The 17,513-nt window shown below is 35.0% G+C and overlaps 3 protein-coding genes across 3 annotated transcripts; all 3 read right to left on the reverse strand.

Moving 5' to 3' along the window:
- Positions 1-2,192: 2,192 nt before the first annotated feature.
- On the reverse strand, positions 2,193-7,461 carry LOC104090078 (peptide methionine sulfoxide reductase A1-like). Its single transcript, XM_009595119.4, has 2 exons — positions 6,750-7,461; positions 2,193-2,599 (listed from the first exon to the last, which is right to left on the reverse strand). Exons 1-2 carry the CDS (start codon positions 7,269-7,271, stop codon positions 2,348-2,350), a joined length of 774 nt encoding a protein of 257 aa, XP_009593414.1. The 5' UTR covers positions 7,272-7,461; the 3' UTR covers positions 2,193-2,347.
- Positions 7,462-8,456: 995 nt separating this feature from the next.
- LOC104090070 (protein mago nashi homolog) lies at positions 8,457-12,221 on the reverse strand. The gene is made up of 3 exons (XM_009595112.4): positions 11,950-12,221; positions 10,834-11,010; positions 8,457-8,725 (listed from the first exon to the last, which is right to left on the reverse strand). The coding sequence occupies exons 1-3, from the start codon at positions 12,166-12,168 to the stop codon at positions 8,666-8,668; spliced, it is 456 nt and encodes a 151-aa protein (XP_009593407.1). The 5' UTR covers positions 12,169-12,221; the 3' UTR covers positions 8,457-8,665.
- Positions 12,222-13,665: 1,444 nt separating this feature from the next.
- On the reverse strand, positions 13,666-14,575 carry LOC104090121 (stellacyanin-like). The gene is made up of 2 exons (XM_009595171.3): positions 14,413-14,575; positions 13,666-14,309 (listed from the first exon to the last, which is right to left on the reverse strand). The coding sequence occupies exons 1-2, from the start codon at positions 14,573-14,575 to the stop codon at positions 13,909-13,911; spliced, it is 564 nt and encodes a 187-aa protein (XP_009593466.1). The 3' UTR covers positions 13,666-13,908.
- Positions 14,576-17,513: the final 2,938 nt, after the last annotated feature.

The following is a 17,513-nucleotide window of genomic DNA, read 5'->3' on the forward strand; positions in this document are numbered from 1 at the left end:
TTATCAATTGCGCTATTGTGTTTTAATACCCAGTTGGGCCAAATTTTGGAAAGCCAAAAGGCACCCTTTTTTGGGATTTGAGGGGTTCGGCCAAAAATTAAAAGTGCTTTTGAGCAACAATGTTTTTCTGCTGGTTGGAGAAAACTGCGGATGTGTTCTTCACTTTCATTGTTGATTGAGTGGATCCAAAAGCATTTGCAGTACTTCTAATTGGTCCCAGTATTGATCTATCGAATGAAGTAGAAGGAAACCTACAGATGCAATGTCGGTTGTTAGGAATATCATCAAGATTCCTAAACTAGTTCCTTGTGCTGGTGCTATGTTGAAGCAGAAAAGTTCATATATTGAAGGCATAGGAAAATGGCCTTATGAATAAAAAACTCACGAGGCATCTTGTTTGGTAGCCCTCCATTTAATCTGTACCCACTTTTTAAGAAAAGTTTAACAGGAAAGTACGGTCAACTTCAAACAAGTTACTTCTTCTTGCTTTTCCTCCTCCTTAATTGCTGTGACAATAGAGGTGATGACTGGTTTACATGTTGTGAGTAGGTTGTAAGATAGTTTATGGTGTTTTACAGTAGCAAGTTGTTGCAAAGCTCCTTTGCTTAAGGTTTCTTTTTCATGTTCATTTTAGTTGTAAAATGGATTTGTTATATTTGTTGATTTGACTAATTGACGATTGGAGTTTTGTTCTTTATGGTGTTTGGAACATATGTTTCAAATTTGAGTTTATTTGGAGTAGATTTGGGCGTAGAATCGTGTGTTGGATTGTTGGAATTCGAAGAACAAGTCTTTGTTTTTAAGCAATCTGAACTACCGACGAATATGTCTTACGTGCTTGCACAAAATTGGTTACTTCGGCCAATTTTTTGCATGTACTTGAGTCGTTTTCATCGTAATTGTAAAAATTGCAATTAAAATGCACTTATGACGCATGTCTTGAAGTGCACTAATTTTTTGTATGTACTTAAGACGTTTTCGTCAAAACTTTCCAACTACAAACAAAATTTGTAACTTTAGACGTGGATTGTGCTACTTCTTGTACGTCTGTAGTGAACTTTAGACGTGGATTATGCTACTACTTTAGACGTGGATTGTGAACTTAGGGTACAACTTACACAATGGCCCGAAATCGGGTGTTTGAGCACTTCCCCCTTTTGCAATTTTTTTATCAAAATGCAAAACTCCAATTGCCAAGGATAAAGTTGCCGAGAATTTAAATATGGAGCAGGTAATGTTACAGGAGATGCATCAGCAAAGTTCATTTATGCGAACTTATTTGACTGAATGGTGGATCAAATGAACCGAGAACTTACTTTGGAAATAGAAGCTTCTGGTAAAGAATTCATCTGGGTTGTTAACACATGCAAAGATGAACAGGACAATGCTAAGATCTTAGTGTTGCTCTACTCGAACCTTGAGGGTGAGGTTCTTATTGATAGTATTGTTATGAATGCGGCCCTGATAGAGGACCCATTTGGTGAGTTAGCAAACTACATTTGGGACCCGCCCCACGGCTAAGAAGGACTAGGGGATTTAGGGATTAAGGCGTGTGTTGCATTGTGTGGTTTAAGCAAATTGTTGTTGCTAGAGTTGTACTCTTGCATCCCCTTTCTCTGTTTCGCTGCTTCTCACCTCCCCTTCCTTCCTTTCCTCAGTGTTTCCACTATCCCCCATTTTCCTTACTTATCAGCTACTATTTCTTTGTAGTAGTAGTAGTAGTTAGCTATTTCAGTAATACAAGTTCCCAGTTGCAGAGTTGTGTTATGTGATTTACAGTTTTCCCTACATTTTTTCTAGCAATTCTAATATCAATCTTAATAGTCAAGAGCATCAATTTTTAAGGTCCAAATAATTTTTGCAGCATCTAGAATAAAGTTTCAACTATGGATTGATACTGTAATTGAATGTCGAGCAAGCAAGTCAGTTTACATTGTGGTTCTGACCATCTTGCATTTTATCCAGGTTTCTAGAGTTGTTACTGTCTAACATTTGTCACAACTCAAACTCCAGTACAAAAATGTGTCAAATTTTAGCCACTCCTGAACCTTTTTTTTTTATATAAAGTAAGGTTTTTCTATTCTCAGAAACAGCCCATGGCCTTTCAAATATGTACAATGTTTATGTCATGTAAGATTGTATTAAGAGCTTTCACTCGAAATCATACTAGCAAAGATGAAACAATCTGCAACTGCAATAATATGCCGTTTGCTATTTCCTGTAAAATAAATAAGGTGTAGATTAAATACACTACTTCAGAAGCACAACTTCAAGCCTATAAACAACCATAGCAGCTTACAAGAACAAACAGGAAATCCATTTATTTTCTCCTGCAAATAGAACTGCCTTAACCGTAGCATCGGATGGGATCATTGCAACCTTTCTCAGTAGACTGCCTGAAACCAAAACGACCGCCCTTTGCAAGGTACTGCTGATGATACTCCTCAGCTCTGTAAAACTTCTTAGCAGGCAAGATCTCCGTAACAATATTCCTGTTCAATATCTTTTGCTGTTTGTCCCGGGATTCAAGTGCTGCTTTCTCTTGCTCAGGTGTATAGAAGTAAATCCCGGATCTGTATTGGGTGCCCACATCATTACCCTACAAACAGCATGAGCAAACTCTTAGATAAGTTACAACAACACTGCTGAACACAACCTATCTGGCGAAAAGCACTACTTGGAACTATATAGTCCATCATTACCAACAAAGTGGCAGTTGCTGTAATGGTAAAGCTCTCTCTCTCTCTCTCTCTCTCTCTCTCTCTCTATATATATATATATATATATATATATTGCAGTGGAGGTTTTAAGAGTTCTTCTTCAGTTCTTCCTGGCATCTCTTTTTGAATAAGGTAACAGCAATTCTACATGGCATCTTAAAAGCAATTCTACATGGCATCTTGAAAGCAATTAAAGAGAAATTTTCTGTTCACAGGAAAAGACATTCTTTGACCAGATCTTAGACCTGGCAACTAAGAGAAAAAGAATGCTTCTACATCTGTCTAAAAACTCAGAAACTCCCGGGGTAGATGTGCTTCAGAAGCAAAGGCTTGCACAAGTATGAGGTTACCATCGGAAACAGATATACGGAGATTTATACTGCATAGTGAGGTACTAAAGACCACAGGAGCTAGTCCCAGAATAGGATTGAGCAAACTTGTAATTTGTCAATGGAGAAACATAGAAGGTTAAAGGTCTATTTGGTCAAGCTTCCCAAATCTGCTTATTTTGAGAAGCGACTTCTTTAGAAATAGATTATCAGATAAGTGTTTTGAACGAGTAGTAGTTTATGTTCCATCAATCCATTTGAGAAGTATTTTATCAATATTACATAAGCAATTTGTGTTTGATCAACATTTCAAAAAAGTGCTTCCAGTGCCAAATTACGAAAAAAGACATACAAAGATTCACTTTACAATTAGTAGTATTTATTTTAATAGATAACAACAACAACAAACCCAGTGTAATCTCGGGAAGGACCCCACCTTGTGAATGTAGAGAGGTTGTTTCCGATAGACCCTCGGTTCAAGGAACAATGAAATTATTTAATAGATAAATAATTTTAAATGTTCAGTATAAAAGGCTTTAAGATTTTTCAATTTTATTCCATTAAAATGTTGTCATTGAGTCGAGGGTCTTTGGAAACAACATATCTACTTCCACGAGGTAGGGATAAGGTCTGCGTACACACTACTCTCTCAAGACCCCACTTGTGGGATTATACTGCGTATGTTGTTGTTCCATTAAAATGTTAAAATCTCAATAAAAAAGTATGTTAACATCTTTAATCAATATAAACATAATTAAATCGAAGGGGAGCCTTGGCGTAACTGGTAAAGTTGCTGCCAAGTGACCAGGAGGTCACAGGTTCGAGCCGTGGAAACAACCTCTTGCAGAAACGCAGGGTATGGCTGCGTACAATAGACCCTTTGTGGTCCAACCTTTCCCCGGACCCCGCGCATAGCAAGAGCTTAGTGCACTGGGTTGCCCTTTAAACATAATTAAATCAAAGTGATATTATTGAAAATTTTACAAAACATCATGTGACTTAAATATATCAAAGTATATCATTCAATATATAATTATTTTTTAAGGAGGGATAGTATGGTAAATATATACATCTCATATAATTGTATTTATAGCTAAGAATAAACGGGTTAAATATATGAGCAATATTTTGGTAAATATAAATGTTTGCTAAGCATTTTTTTTGTTCTGAAAGAATTAATTTTCTACTTTTGCTTCTCAAGAGAAGCTACAAAGTTCACTTCTTACCTATAGCAGAAAAGAGTTTTTGCTACTACTCAAAATCACTCTTTTTTTAATCCAAAAGCTTAGCCAAATACCTAAACTCTTCTCTTACTTGATTATGTATCAATTAGTAGTAACTTTTGTTTATGAAAAAAAAGAAGATATTAATAGTAATTTATTTTGCAGATTATGTATCAATTAGTAGTAACTTTTTTTTATGAAAAAAAGAAGATATTAATAGTAATTTATTTTGCAATCTACAAAGTAGATTTTGAAAATAAATGGATTGGAGATGCATTAATTTCCACGTGCATTATGCTAACAAACTGAATCCGTTATTTCATTTAGTCAATCCGAAATATAAATAAGATACCCAATTGGGTCAGACCAAATTAATTGTAATTTCTTGCTAAGCCTTTCAAACCACCTATATAAAGATCCTTAAGGAACACTACATACATCCATCAGAATTCAGAACCACTCCAAATAGATCCTATTCATGGCATCTCATCAATGCTTCTTCAAATGTGCAAACTACGTAGATCTTACGTTGTAGGCTGTAGCTTTGATGATATGCCATGAATACGGATTTATTTGCAGTAAGGTTTTGACCCACCTAAGAGAGACCAGAAATATCAAACGTGGAGATATATGCAACCCAGAGTGCTACAATTCGATCGTGTTCCTGGCACAGGCGGAGACAGGGGCCGAAACTATATCTACTAGGTCAAAATTATTTTTTATGTATATATAGTAGATGTTAAATCCCCTTTACTTCTTCATATTTTGAACCTCCTTACTGAAATTTAAAATTTGAAATTCCTGGCTCCGCCATTAGTTCCTGGCATCTTGTTAATTGTGAACAGTATTTGTGAATGTTAATGTTAGTAACAATATGTCAGGAACAATGATCAATTTGTAGGAGTTTAATTCAAGATGCTTGTCACCAGGCCAGTTTCCTAGGTGTTTGGCCAAACTGACTATAAGTCATCTAGAAAAAGAAAGTTAACAAGGAGTGTCCAAATAGCTGTTAGCATTCATCTCTGTTTAAAGAACCTAAGCAAGAAAGTCCACTAAGTAAGCGCTTAACACAGAATTTGAAGGCTGCTAAGGAAATATCTATGCTAACCAATAAACCCGAAACTTAGGCAGAGTTGCCCACTTATTTAGCCATTTAGGTACTTAATGTCACAAGAGACAGTGTAAGCTTTCTGATATATTTCATGGCATAGTGAAACTCAATAAGAACGAAATCCATATTTTATGACACTCCCCTTAGAAGATTTGAAAATAAAACAAAAACCAATGTGGTTGCCCCAAAAAAAAGAACTGGATACCCAACCATCAAGTATGAATCACAAGGCATAATCTTCAACCAAAGCATGACCTTTAGAAATCTTTTTTTGTTTACAAGGAGCATGATCGTTAAACATCTTCAAAAGGCATGATCTTTAAAGATCTTCAAAAGAATGATCTTTAAAGATGCTCATAAGGCATAATCTTTAAGCAAATGCAGCATTTTGATGATATTTTACTGGTCAAGAAAAGGTAGTTGGGTAAGTGGGTACTCTCATTGGCTATAAAACTATGTTAAACAGGCTTCTACTACTTTGCAGCCAATAAAGACCTGGCTTTGGTTATTAGCACCCAAATATGTATACTATTCAATGCCCCACCAAGACTCATGTTAGGTAACAAGCTTAGTGGGAAAAGAAGGAACATTAAGCTCAGCTAAAGGCAGGAAAATTCTTCCAAGTCCTAAGCCTTACTGGGCAAAGCTAAAAACACTAAGGGTTCGTTTGGTAGGATGTATTAGGCGAAAATAATACATGTATTAGCTTTGGTATTATTAATCCATAATTTGGTAATGTTTTTCAACATATGTATAACTAATACATGTATTAGTTATATACCCTATTTGGTATTATCCTATATATAACTAATACATAGTAAACCATGGCATAGTAATACGGTAATACCATGGTTTTAAATACATGGATAAGCATGTATACACTCCTATGCAATGCTATTTTTAATACACCAACCCAAACAGTGAATAAGAAATAATCTCCACATAACTAATCTCATCATTAGTAATACATCATATTCAGTACTATTCTTATACACCCCACCAAACGACCCTTAAATGATTTCTTTTCATCTGCCTAAGCCTTAGTTGGCAAAGTTAACCGGTAGAATAGTCAAGGTGCGCACAAAGCAAGCCCCGATACCACCATCGTATAAAAGAGAGCACGAAAATTAAAGAAGAAGTGACCATATACAGCTTCCCAATTCACATCAAACAAGCCCTTAACTAGAACAAATCGATTAAATTGAAGACCATGGAAGCCCAAGATTTAACATAAACTTCCTCTCCACTAAAATTCAACCCCAAATATTTCCAAACATAAGAAGATAATTTAAAACATAGAGTCCACAAAACAATAATACAACCAATAACCATTAAATAAAACCGATGAAAGTTTTCAAAAACCTACCTGACGATTAAGGGTAGTGGGGTCATGACGATCCCAAAAAACATCAAGCAAGGTGTCAAAATTACACTCCTTAGGATCATACTGAACTCTAACAACCTCAGAATGAAAAGTAGTTCCCGAGCAAATATCTTCATAGGAAGGATTATGTAAATACCCCTGGGTATACCCAACTTCAGTTTTGGTAACACCAGGCACTCTTTGAAAAGCCAATTCAACGCCCCAAAAACAGCCAGCTCCGAATTGAGCAAATTGTTGACCCGGTGCAGGGATGTCATCATCAGGACCTTGTGCAATTGCAGAGGAAGATGAGTCCATTGCTGTACTATCAGTTTTTGCACCAAAACCCAATTTGTTGAGCCAACTCATTTTAGGGGAAGAATAAAGAGATGGGGTTTTGGAAGTGCGTGGAAAGGTTGAAACTTTACGGAGGTTTTGGGAGAAAGGTAAAGAGGATTTGGTGAGGGAAAGAAGTGGAGATGTTGTGGTTATGGCGGAGGAAGGGATGCAAGTCTTGAGGAGCATTTTTGATCTATTTTAAGTTTTGCTTTGGATAAGTATTTGGAGACTATTTGGAGAAATGACGTGAGAATTTCCTTATTCAAATGGCTTTATTCTATAGAATTATTTATTTTTTTACGATATTCCTATACCCATAAAATCTGAAATCGTGTTCGCATCTCTAGTGCTCTTGATACATTGCCTAAACAATGTCACCACAATTTTGGACGTAAATATAAGTTGATTTATACGATGATAGGATGAACATAGACATAGTAAATGGTCATTTTTTCTTCACGTGTTAGAGTTTTCGATTAAGTTTAACTTTTTCGTAATCGCTGCTACTGTTAGTTTAAAAAAAAATCGGTCAATACAGGAATTAATATCCTTTATTGTTAATCAACGTGATTATGTTTTATAATTAGGAAGACGTGGCATACTGATCTTTTAAGTAGAAGAAATCAAATTTTGTTTTTGTTTTTGAGGGGTTGAAAATTCACTTCTAGTTTCTTTCAATTCTGCCTAACAATATGAAATGTTATGTTATAATTATAATTATAATTATTATTATAATATGAAATATGGACAGAGTATGCGGAAGTACGATGCTTACGCGGAATTCGCTCTACCACTCGTTGACAACGAAGAAGGGCCAGAGAAACCTAGCTCTTCTGATTTTTGTTCTCCTTTAGAAAACAAAAATATAATAAAATAGAATTGCCCGACTTTAAGTTGGGCCCACAAGTACTAAATAACACTATCAACTAAAGCTCAGACCAAAAAACAAAAACGAAAAAAAAAGAAATCATCTAAAATTATTATTGTCTCTGCTTGAATTTGAACTGAATCTCTCATTTTAATTTCGTTGACCGTTAGGCTATATTAATTGATTTTTTAGCTATTTTGTATCCTTTTCTAGAGTTCTCTGGGATTCTGATGAGAAAAAAAAAAGCATCGGGAAGGGAATAGCAAAGGCACTAAACCAAAACGGATGTTAGTGAATGGACAATTACAAGATTCTGAGATGAGGCCGATCAAATACTCAAGAAAACTACCTCTCACGCCACGTCCATTTGTTATGGCAAAACAATAGCAATACGGCAAACCAAAGCTCAAAGAACATTAGATGACAAAAAATCTCGTGCCTTCCATGTTGCTATGAAACGCCTAACAAGTAACGGCAAGATTAATCAGAGAAAGATACGAAAAGAAACACAGAAAACTTATCTTTACTCGCAGAAGGTCTAAAAAACAACTAATTCCATTAATTTAACAAAAGCAAAACAACGAACAAACTTCTTTCCCCAAACGGCATCATACAAATTCACTTCTCTAACTTTCCTGGATACACAACTCAACACATTTAAAACATGAAACCAAGCACGTCCTGCTAAATTTTAGCACGTCAAATGCATGAGTTAAATAGGCTTGATCTTGAAATGGAGTGAGATGAGGGAGAACACAAAACACTTCAAATCCTGCAATGAAAACCTAGAGTCAAATTGTGCAGAAGTATTCCAAGACTGAAAACCAACACCAATTTTCTGAAACAAACTTAAAGAAATGCATTAATGATGTTTGAGTTAAAGATAATAACATGTCAACCACCATTATAAAATGACGCAAAGCAGTGGAACTAATTGGTCGAGAACAGGAAATCCTTCAGATCTCTCCGACATAAAAGGAAAGGAGACGACAATGGGATTTCACCAGTTTATTAGGACTGGAGACCAATGTTTACAAGGCAATCCTTTTTGGCTGCAGCTTTAAATTACTTAGAGGTTATGAAGTCATATTAGCACAGGACGCATCGCATAGCCAAGCGTACACAACAAGATACCAATCAGCAGTGCAGTAACTAGGGGTTGTGCATGAGAGCCTAGCTGACAAGCAGCTTAGTCCCAGCTCGGAGAGACTGTTACCAGTTTCAACTTTAGCCCAAGTTTCCTTCTGGGAAAACCTCTAATTCCCAAAGGTTTTGGCTTTGTTTCCTACCCTAGTGAGCTCTCTCATCGTTTTCAACCACAGATATATTTGTGGTGCACATAAACATACTAGGAAATGGCAGTTCTCATCCTTAATGTTTAGCACTCAACACACTCAAACCAACTTCAACACTATTGTATTCCTGGAGTATTTGAAGTCCCTCACAATACTACCACACCGAGTGCCCACTTTCTGTTGGCCCTTCCCCACCTTGCCCTTTCCACCGTCATTCTTCTAACCCCCTCCAAACCCCCACCATATCCTCCACCATTTTCACCTTCATCCCTCTTCACTATTCTGTTCCTTCTTTTTTCTTTTCTCCTTTTTTGGGCCCTTCGTAGATGGAAAGTTCGATGATTGTGTTGAGGAATGATGAAGGTTGTCCAAGCTGGGGTTAAGTCGTATGACAAGTGAGGGATTATGATGTGGCCTTAAGGGGGTCAAGATGGAGGATGAGATGCCTTGTAGCTGCTTGTTCTGCCTAGCAATATGAAGGGGGAGCGGGAAGAAGGCAATAGAGGAGGAGGAGGAGATGAATTGCTGCAACATGAAAGAATGTCAATTTTCTTGCTAGCCGGTCTTAACACCATCCAGGATCATTTTTGTCGTAAGGTCGGAAGGTGAAAGAAAAAGGTTGGCAAGAATCTTAAGGATGAAGTTGGTTCAAGTTAAAAGTCAAAAAGTCTTACTTTCTCACACATATCCATCACTCTTTCTTTTCTTTTATTCCTAACTATTCTAATCTCTCCTCCTATCCCCAAAAGACAACGTAACAATAATAATAATAATAATAATAAATAACCATCATTTCTCCCTTCTTATTATGATCAAACCATGTTGCTGTTAAAAGGGTGGAAGATGGAAAAAAAAAAGGAGAAAATAAACGACTGAATAGGCAGCATTAGGTAGAAATCAGGCCACAACCTAACACCAGCTGCAATAAGAACGAGTATCTCCAAACAAGTTGGTTTGTCTTTGATGGAAAGAAATCAAAATCTCACTTCTCTATTCATTTAAAGATGGAATGGAGGCCTTCACCGCCCAGTTTCTATTGCAATCTAAAGATAGAGTTTGATGGAATTAATATTTCTTATGGAACTCAGCAGCTGGGAACAGGAGCAAGTCCAGGAGGTTCACAAATAACATCAGTTTACACAAAGAGAGGACCATTATTCCTGGTCTGTTTTTCACTGAGTTATGTATGTAGCTAATTGAGACTCTAAGAGCATCTTGCTTTTAAAGCTCCAATCAAGGCGAAACAGGTTAATATGAAGTCAACCAGAAAAGCGACCCCCAACATCATACATCTAAACCATTAGAAAGGAGAAAGAGGAGCTTTCCGAAAATTAACTCTATTAGATAAATTAAGGACCAAAATTGTATTTTTTTTTTGGTTGTGGGGGGGGGGGGGGGGGGGGTTATATGTCGGGGCGATTATATTTAAATAAATGTGCTAGAATGAATTTTTGCATTTCTGTATGGGCTATTCCTATTACATTTTTCACAAACTAGTGTGTAAAACATTGGAACTTGTTGCAAAAAAGCTTTTTGATGTATTTGTACAAAGTAAAAAAGACAGAAAAACCTTGTAGATCGGTACCTGAACAAGATAATAGAAGATACGAAGTCCCTCTGGATCTTTACTGGTCTGCACATCCATTAGTGAACCAATCTTAGATGTCGTGAATGATATGTGTTCATTTCCCATCACAATCTCAAGTTCCTGCCTCCCCACTCTATCCGGTTCAGGCCAATTGTTATCATCTTCCTTCATGATCTACAACAAACAAACATCCACAACCTTTTATTACTTCCATTTCTCATCAGAATAATTATCAAGTAACAAAACTCAGGAGATAAATAGGTGTGAAGAGGGACAAAGATGGAGTTCCACAGCACAGACATTTCATCAGCCCGAACTAAACAAACTCAACCCTCCACTGCCCCCTCCCCAAAAAAGAAAACAGAAAAAGAACTCTCCCTAGGGAAAAGACTTAAGCAAATAGAACAAAAACATCTCCTTTTCACCTATGCCATAGCTAGAATTTTCAAAATGATAATTTTGCTTCTTTGCAATGAATATTATGCCAAAATTGCTCCAATTGTCGTGATTATTTTGCTTCTTCACCAACATTCTTAGGTCAGAATGGCTCTATGAATTCATATTCCTGTCTTTTCATTGCTTCCCATAATCATTGACCATTAATTACTTGGATAGTTGGATATTCCCAGCATTAGGACGGAAGTAACAACCAAAAACTAAAGGCCAGCAATTTGAAAAACCCTTAAACAATCAATCAATTAATCAACTATGCCTCAATCCCACTATAGCTGGGGTCAGCTAGCTTTATGAATCCTCCACATCACAGTTAAGACTTAATACCCATAAATAATACAGTATCTAGCAAATGTCAGCTGTAAATTAACCCCGAAAACATTTTAGACCAACAACAACAACTCAGTATAATCCCACTAGTTTACGAGGTTAGTCTGGCGAGGGTAGTGTGTAGCTAGGCAACGCGTGTACGCAGGACTTATTCCTACCCTGGGGAGGCTGTTTCCGATTTAGACCACAACCAAAAAATCTAAAACCCTAAAACACCAAATCGAAATACCAAGATATCGAGATTGACCCGAACCCTATCCTGAACCAAAACAATAGAATAATATAGTCGAATAGAAAGGGAAGAAAGGAAAAAAAAAAAAAAAAAAAGACCTCGCTATCGGCAACAATGCGACGGCATTCCTTGAGGACAGCAGGGGTAAGGAAGACCTCTTTGCGAATCATGGTATCGTTCTTGTAGTTTGAATTGTTAGCATAACGGAGCTTGCCATCTGGCCTAAACTCGAACTCTAAGAACTCGTGCCCGAATTTTCCTTTATGACCCACATAATATCTCAGGTAAAACTCGTCGTTCTCTGCCATCTCTCCCATCTCTTCTGGAAAAATATGGTGTCAATGGAGTCTGTCTCCCTTATAAGTCCAAACAACATCGCCGTTGTATTAATGAGGCCCAAAGGCTGCTTTCTTCAAATTTTTAAAGCCCACGTTGCCCAGCTTAGGATTTTGGAGGTGTAAAGTGTTTAGACCCTTATATTAATGAATAAACTTCCTTCGTCCCAAAATAATTATTCTAGTTTATTTGACATGGTAATTTTGTGAAAAATTGACCATAAAATAATAGTGTCAAGTAAAATTTTGATGTGATGCTCACTTTTGCGTCACCCATTGAATTTGTACCTACTTATTAAAAAATATTTAATTGATACTCAATTTTTGAGTAACTTCATATACATACACTCTTTTCCCCTTCGTTGCTGCTTTCTTGGACTTCTGCTTCTTCTTCTTAATTGCAAAATGAGTTTGTTTAATTTGTTATTGTTTTGATAATTTAATTGTTGAGATTTGTTCTTTGTGATATTTGAAAATTATGTTTCAAATTTCAACTCATTTTGAGTAGATTTGGGGAATTGAATCGTATGTTGGATTGTTGAAATTCCAAAAACAAGTTTATATTTCAGGTCCGAAATATGAAGTTGTATTGAAGAGATTGGACTACTTAAAATTCGAATTTCTGAACTTGCATTTGAAAGATAGAAGAACTTCAGATTTGATTTCTAGAGTTGTATTGAAAAGATTGAACTACTTAAGATTCGAATTTCTGAAGTTGCATTTGAAAAATAAAAGAACTTCAAATTTGATTTCTGAAGTTACATTAAAGAGATTGAACTACTTCAGATGCAAATGGGTACACTTTATAAAAATTTGTGTAATGTGCGTATGACTTCAATGGTGGCCATAAAAGTTTAGGGAGTATATATAAAAATGCCCCAATCAATAATGCTTCTTTCGTCCCAAATAATTATTCTTAACTATTTTTTGAGACAAGAAATTCACTTAATTTTATCTAAATACAAAAAGCCACTAGATTATATTTTTAATTAATAATCATGTATTTTTGCTTAAATATCAAAGAGAGTTACTAGGAGAAAACATATGTAATATTTTTATGACACTTAAGCAAAATATCATAACCACTAGATTGTGTTTCTTTTTTAGTATATTTTTCTTTTACTTTACTAACTTCCGCATGACACGTTTATTTCGATCCTAACCGTTCATAATTCTCATTTTAAACTTCAACATCAGTTACTTTGTTTTTTACTTTAACCTTATCGTCAAACGCCTACTTGGGTTCCAATAGAAAGCTTATTTTGAATGGAATACATTTTAGACATTTTTTCTTAAATACTAACAAGGCACTTTTTTATTGATGTTTTAAGTATGTAAAGCAAATGGTTGCATGATTAGAATGATGTTAAGTAAGTAATCTGAATTAGATTTTGATAGGTAGATACATTTTCAATTTTCTTTTTCTTAGCTAATATACATGTTGTTCAACCAAAGAAAGATGATGGATACTTGTCAAGAGATCTCCAAATCGGAAGGTATAAAATTACGTCTCATAATTGTCCTTTGCAATCCACGAGAACGTATACATCTTTCTCATATAACATAATCTTCAATTCTAGGCGAAATAATTGAAAACATAGCATGCATCCTCAAAGGACTGCATTGAAGAAAAGTACAGTTAACAAATTAAATGCTCAGAGTAAAAACCCAACAAGTAAACAAACCAAAACATACCCTCTTAAACTGTGAAAATCCTCATATTCACATGAACCAAAATAGCAAGAACAAGATTCCAAGGGTTACTAAAAGTAGAGAACTACTTAAACCAACATGGTTAGACAAATTAGTAGTAGAACTAGGAACAACAGCAGAAGGGTTATTATTTCTCTTGGAAGCTGAAGGTGTAGGAAAAGAGACCCTGGTCTGAGGTGCTGGTGCTGCAGTTGGAGAAGCAACTCCATTTTCTTCAACATTTACATGAAGTTTCATTCCTCCAAAGCAATGTAATCTGTTCCCACAAACAAAATAATTGTCCCTCGGCTTTGTTAATGGAAAAGTTGTATTGCCTTTACTGCTCGATTTTAGTGCATTTGTTGTGTTGCACCTATCAAAAGTCTCCTTCGTTACCTCATACACGCTATGGTAATTTGAGAATTGGAACACTACAAAAAATATGAGTCGATATCGATATATGTAATTAACTAAGATTTGAGGAAATTAAGTTTTGATCTATAAATGTGTAAGTAGAGAAGATTATATACTTACCAAGAACATCACCAACGATGAATCTTTTTCCTAATAACCATGTATCAAGATCAGTACTAATATCCCAGCCAGAATTATCACCCACCAGGTAGTTAGTGGCTGAACCTGAGTATGCAATAGCAAGAATTACTAAAATGACGTAAACTAATAGAAGCTTTGCCATAATTGTAATTACTAGGAAGAAATATGAAAAATGGGCTATATATAAGTATAGTAAGTTTGTGACATGCAAGATTGGAGATTTTGTAATTAGATCACCTAACTATAGAACAATAAAAAGCTATAGCTTTCATAAGGGAATTACAGTCTGCACCTTTTTTTCTCCTAAAGTTGCAGAGAGGAACATAAAATGTTTGTTGAGATTATGGAGAAACAGAAATTATTTTAAATTGTTGTGTTGGGTAAGGTGGTGGAGCATAAATTGTCCTATTTTGGAAGGCAGTTTAACGCCTATTGACTCCAAATTATTCTTTCTCTCTGTCTTTTCACTTTGGAAATGTTATCTTTTTATATTGAAAAACAAATTAATTTTATAATTTCATATCGCCAAGTTTTGAACAAAATAAAGTGCCTGTTGAAGCATGAGTCGGCGACTCATAGGCAGTCGCTTGGTTAAGGGAACCCACCGGAGCCGTAGCGAAAGTGAGTCTTCATAGGGCAATTGTCACTGCTTATGGACCCGAACATGGGTGATCTATCCATGACCAGGTTGAAGCTTGGGTGAAACTAAGTGGAGGTCCGAACCGATTGATGTTGAAGAATCAGACCTAGTTGGGGCTTTGTGGTATAATTCTTTGCCGAAAGAGGTCTCTGCCGACCCACAACTAATCTCCTACGACTTCCTCCTCCCCTTTTGCTCATAAGTAAGCTCTTCTCCACGGCATATTTTGACTCTATAGAAAAGGCAAATCTTTCCTCGAATTGAACTCTTGTAACTAAACCGTTCTATACTCAATTAAGGAATAGAGTTCAATTTTTTTTTATTTTCATTGTTTAATCAGCTATTTCGTATTTATTTTATTTTCAGAAATCTAAAACAAAAAATAGATTTTTGAAGACAAAATAGAATACCTTTAATAACATATTTTCATACATACAAAAATATCATGACATGCTTAAGACCGCAAACTTTATATATATATATTTTTTTTTAAAAACACACATCATATAAAATGAAACACAGGAAGAAGGTGAGAGGTTAAAAAAAGGTGGACAAACCAACATCAGTAAACCAAGGAAAAAACAAGTGAATAGTAACTGGAGTTTATCAGAGCAAAATCAGCAGTTCAAAATTGCCATTTGAGCTTGCTCTTAATTACTGTTTGAATTAGTAGGCAATGTAATACTACATTCCTTACTAGCGAATGATAGATATCGGGACACAGTTGCACTTTTCTTCTGTTAAATGTTCATTGACACGTTGCTCAGTCTATTACCTGACATTATTTCTGGCGGAATAGTTGTTCTGAGCATTTTTATCTTGTCTATGTTCCCTCTCAAATTTCTTTCTAACGATGAGATGATTTACAAGGATGGCAAGTGGGCCGGTTTCGGGTCTAAACGGGTCAAGTGGGTCGGGTCTAAATGGTCCTGTGCCGATCTCAAATTAAACGGGTCAAACGGTCTTTTTGTATGGATCGGTCCGGGATCGAGCTCGGGACAGTTTGATCCCGAGGTTAAACGGTTCCGGCCCGCGGACTAAATGGGCTTAACAGATTTTAAAAAAAAATATTAAATAGGAGTTATCTTATTATCTTATTATATTATTATATAAAGGGGACAAGAAATAATGGAGAATAAAGGGGTTATCTTATTATATTATTATATAAAAGAGGACAAAAAGTAATAGAAAATAAATGAGTTATCTTATTATATTATTATATAAAGGGGACAAGAAGTAATGAAAAATAAATAAGTTATCTTATTATATTATTATAAGTAATTAAAAAAACAATACGCACATACACACTAAGACTTTCAAATGCACTCTTGGACATAACATATTTTTAATTAACTCTAGTAACTACTATCTTTGACGGAAAAAAGATAATAATAACAAACTGTTATAAAAAAAATTAAATTATGGTGGATGTTTAGTCTTCCTCCATGATCTTCTCAAATGCTTAATGATATATTTATTGACATATTTCTATACTTAATGATATATTCAATGACATATTTTTCTTCACTTTTTATGCCTATATAAAGGCCTTGTAATAGATAGGAGAATACACACAATTGAAGAAGAAATAAGAATCCCTCATCTCTTTCTCTCTATATCTTTTAGCTTGTTTTTCTTTGTTCTATATTGTTACTTTGAGCTATATTTCATAACAAGTTATCAGCACGAAGTCTCTGACCTCAAGGTTGAATTCCACTTATGTGTTACATGCACGTCTTTCTGCTACAGCAACAAGTCCGAGCTTTAAACCAGATAAGTTTATACCAATATTTGGAATAAGCAATAGTATGGTATTAGAAAATTAGTATTTATGTGGCTGCTAAGGACGTCACCCTGTTAAATTTTCATGAACTAAATAATAGGTGGCATGCGGTATACTAAATAATCTACAAAATTAAAATTATATTTTATTATGTATGCTTATGGTTTTATCTTATAATACAATTTTAGTATGCTTAGTATAATGATTATACATTAGTTTACTGTCAAATATAATCTAATAATAATATTACTCGTAACTATTTTATTTTAATAAGATAAAATATTAGTATAAGAAGTATGTACTACACCAATTTTTTTTATTGAATAGTTCTTATCAAATTAACATGTTGAATCATTTTTATATGGAAAGCATATAGTAGTAGATAGTAGACATAGATTTGTCCACTCTTTTTTTTTATTCCATGATTAACCTAAAGGTTCTGCTATATCTCTTTGTTTTTCTAGAGAGCATAATACCTAGTTTTCACAAAAGTGCATGGTAACTAGTAGTACTATATTATTCTATTTGATACATTATTTTTATTTAATGTTCTGGTCATATTAATTTCATCCTTAAGTAAGCTTATTGCAGCAAAGACTACATGTGAATTTTTAATATTATTTTGTATTTTCATATATCAGTTTGACACTAATTACT

This window comes from Nicotiana tomentosiformis, chromosome 3 (assembly GCF_000390325.3).
Source record: "Nicotiana tomentosiformis chromosome 3, ASM39032v3, whole genome shotgun sequence".
Taxonomy (NCBI): Eukaryota; Viridiplantae; Streptophyta; class Magnoliopsida; order Solanales; family Solanaceae; genus Nicotiana; species Nicotiana tomentosiformis.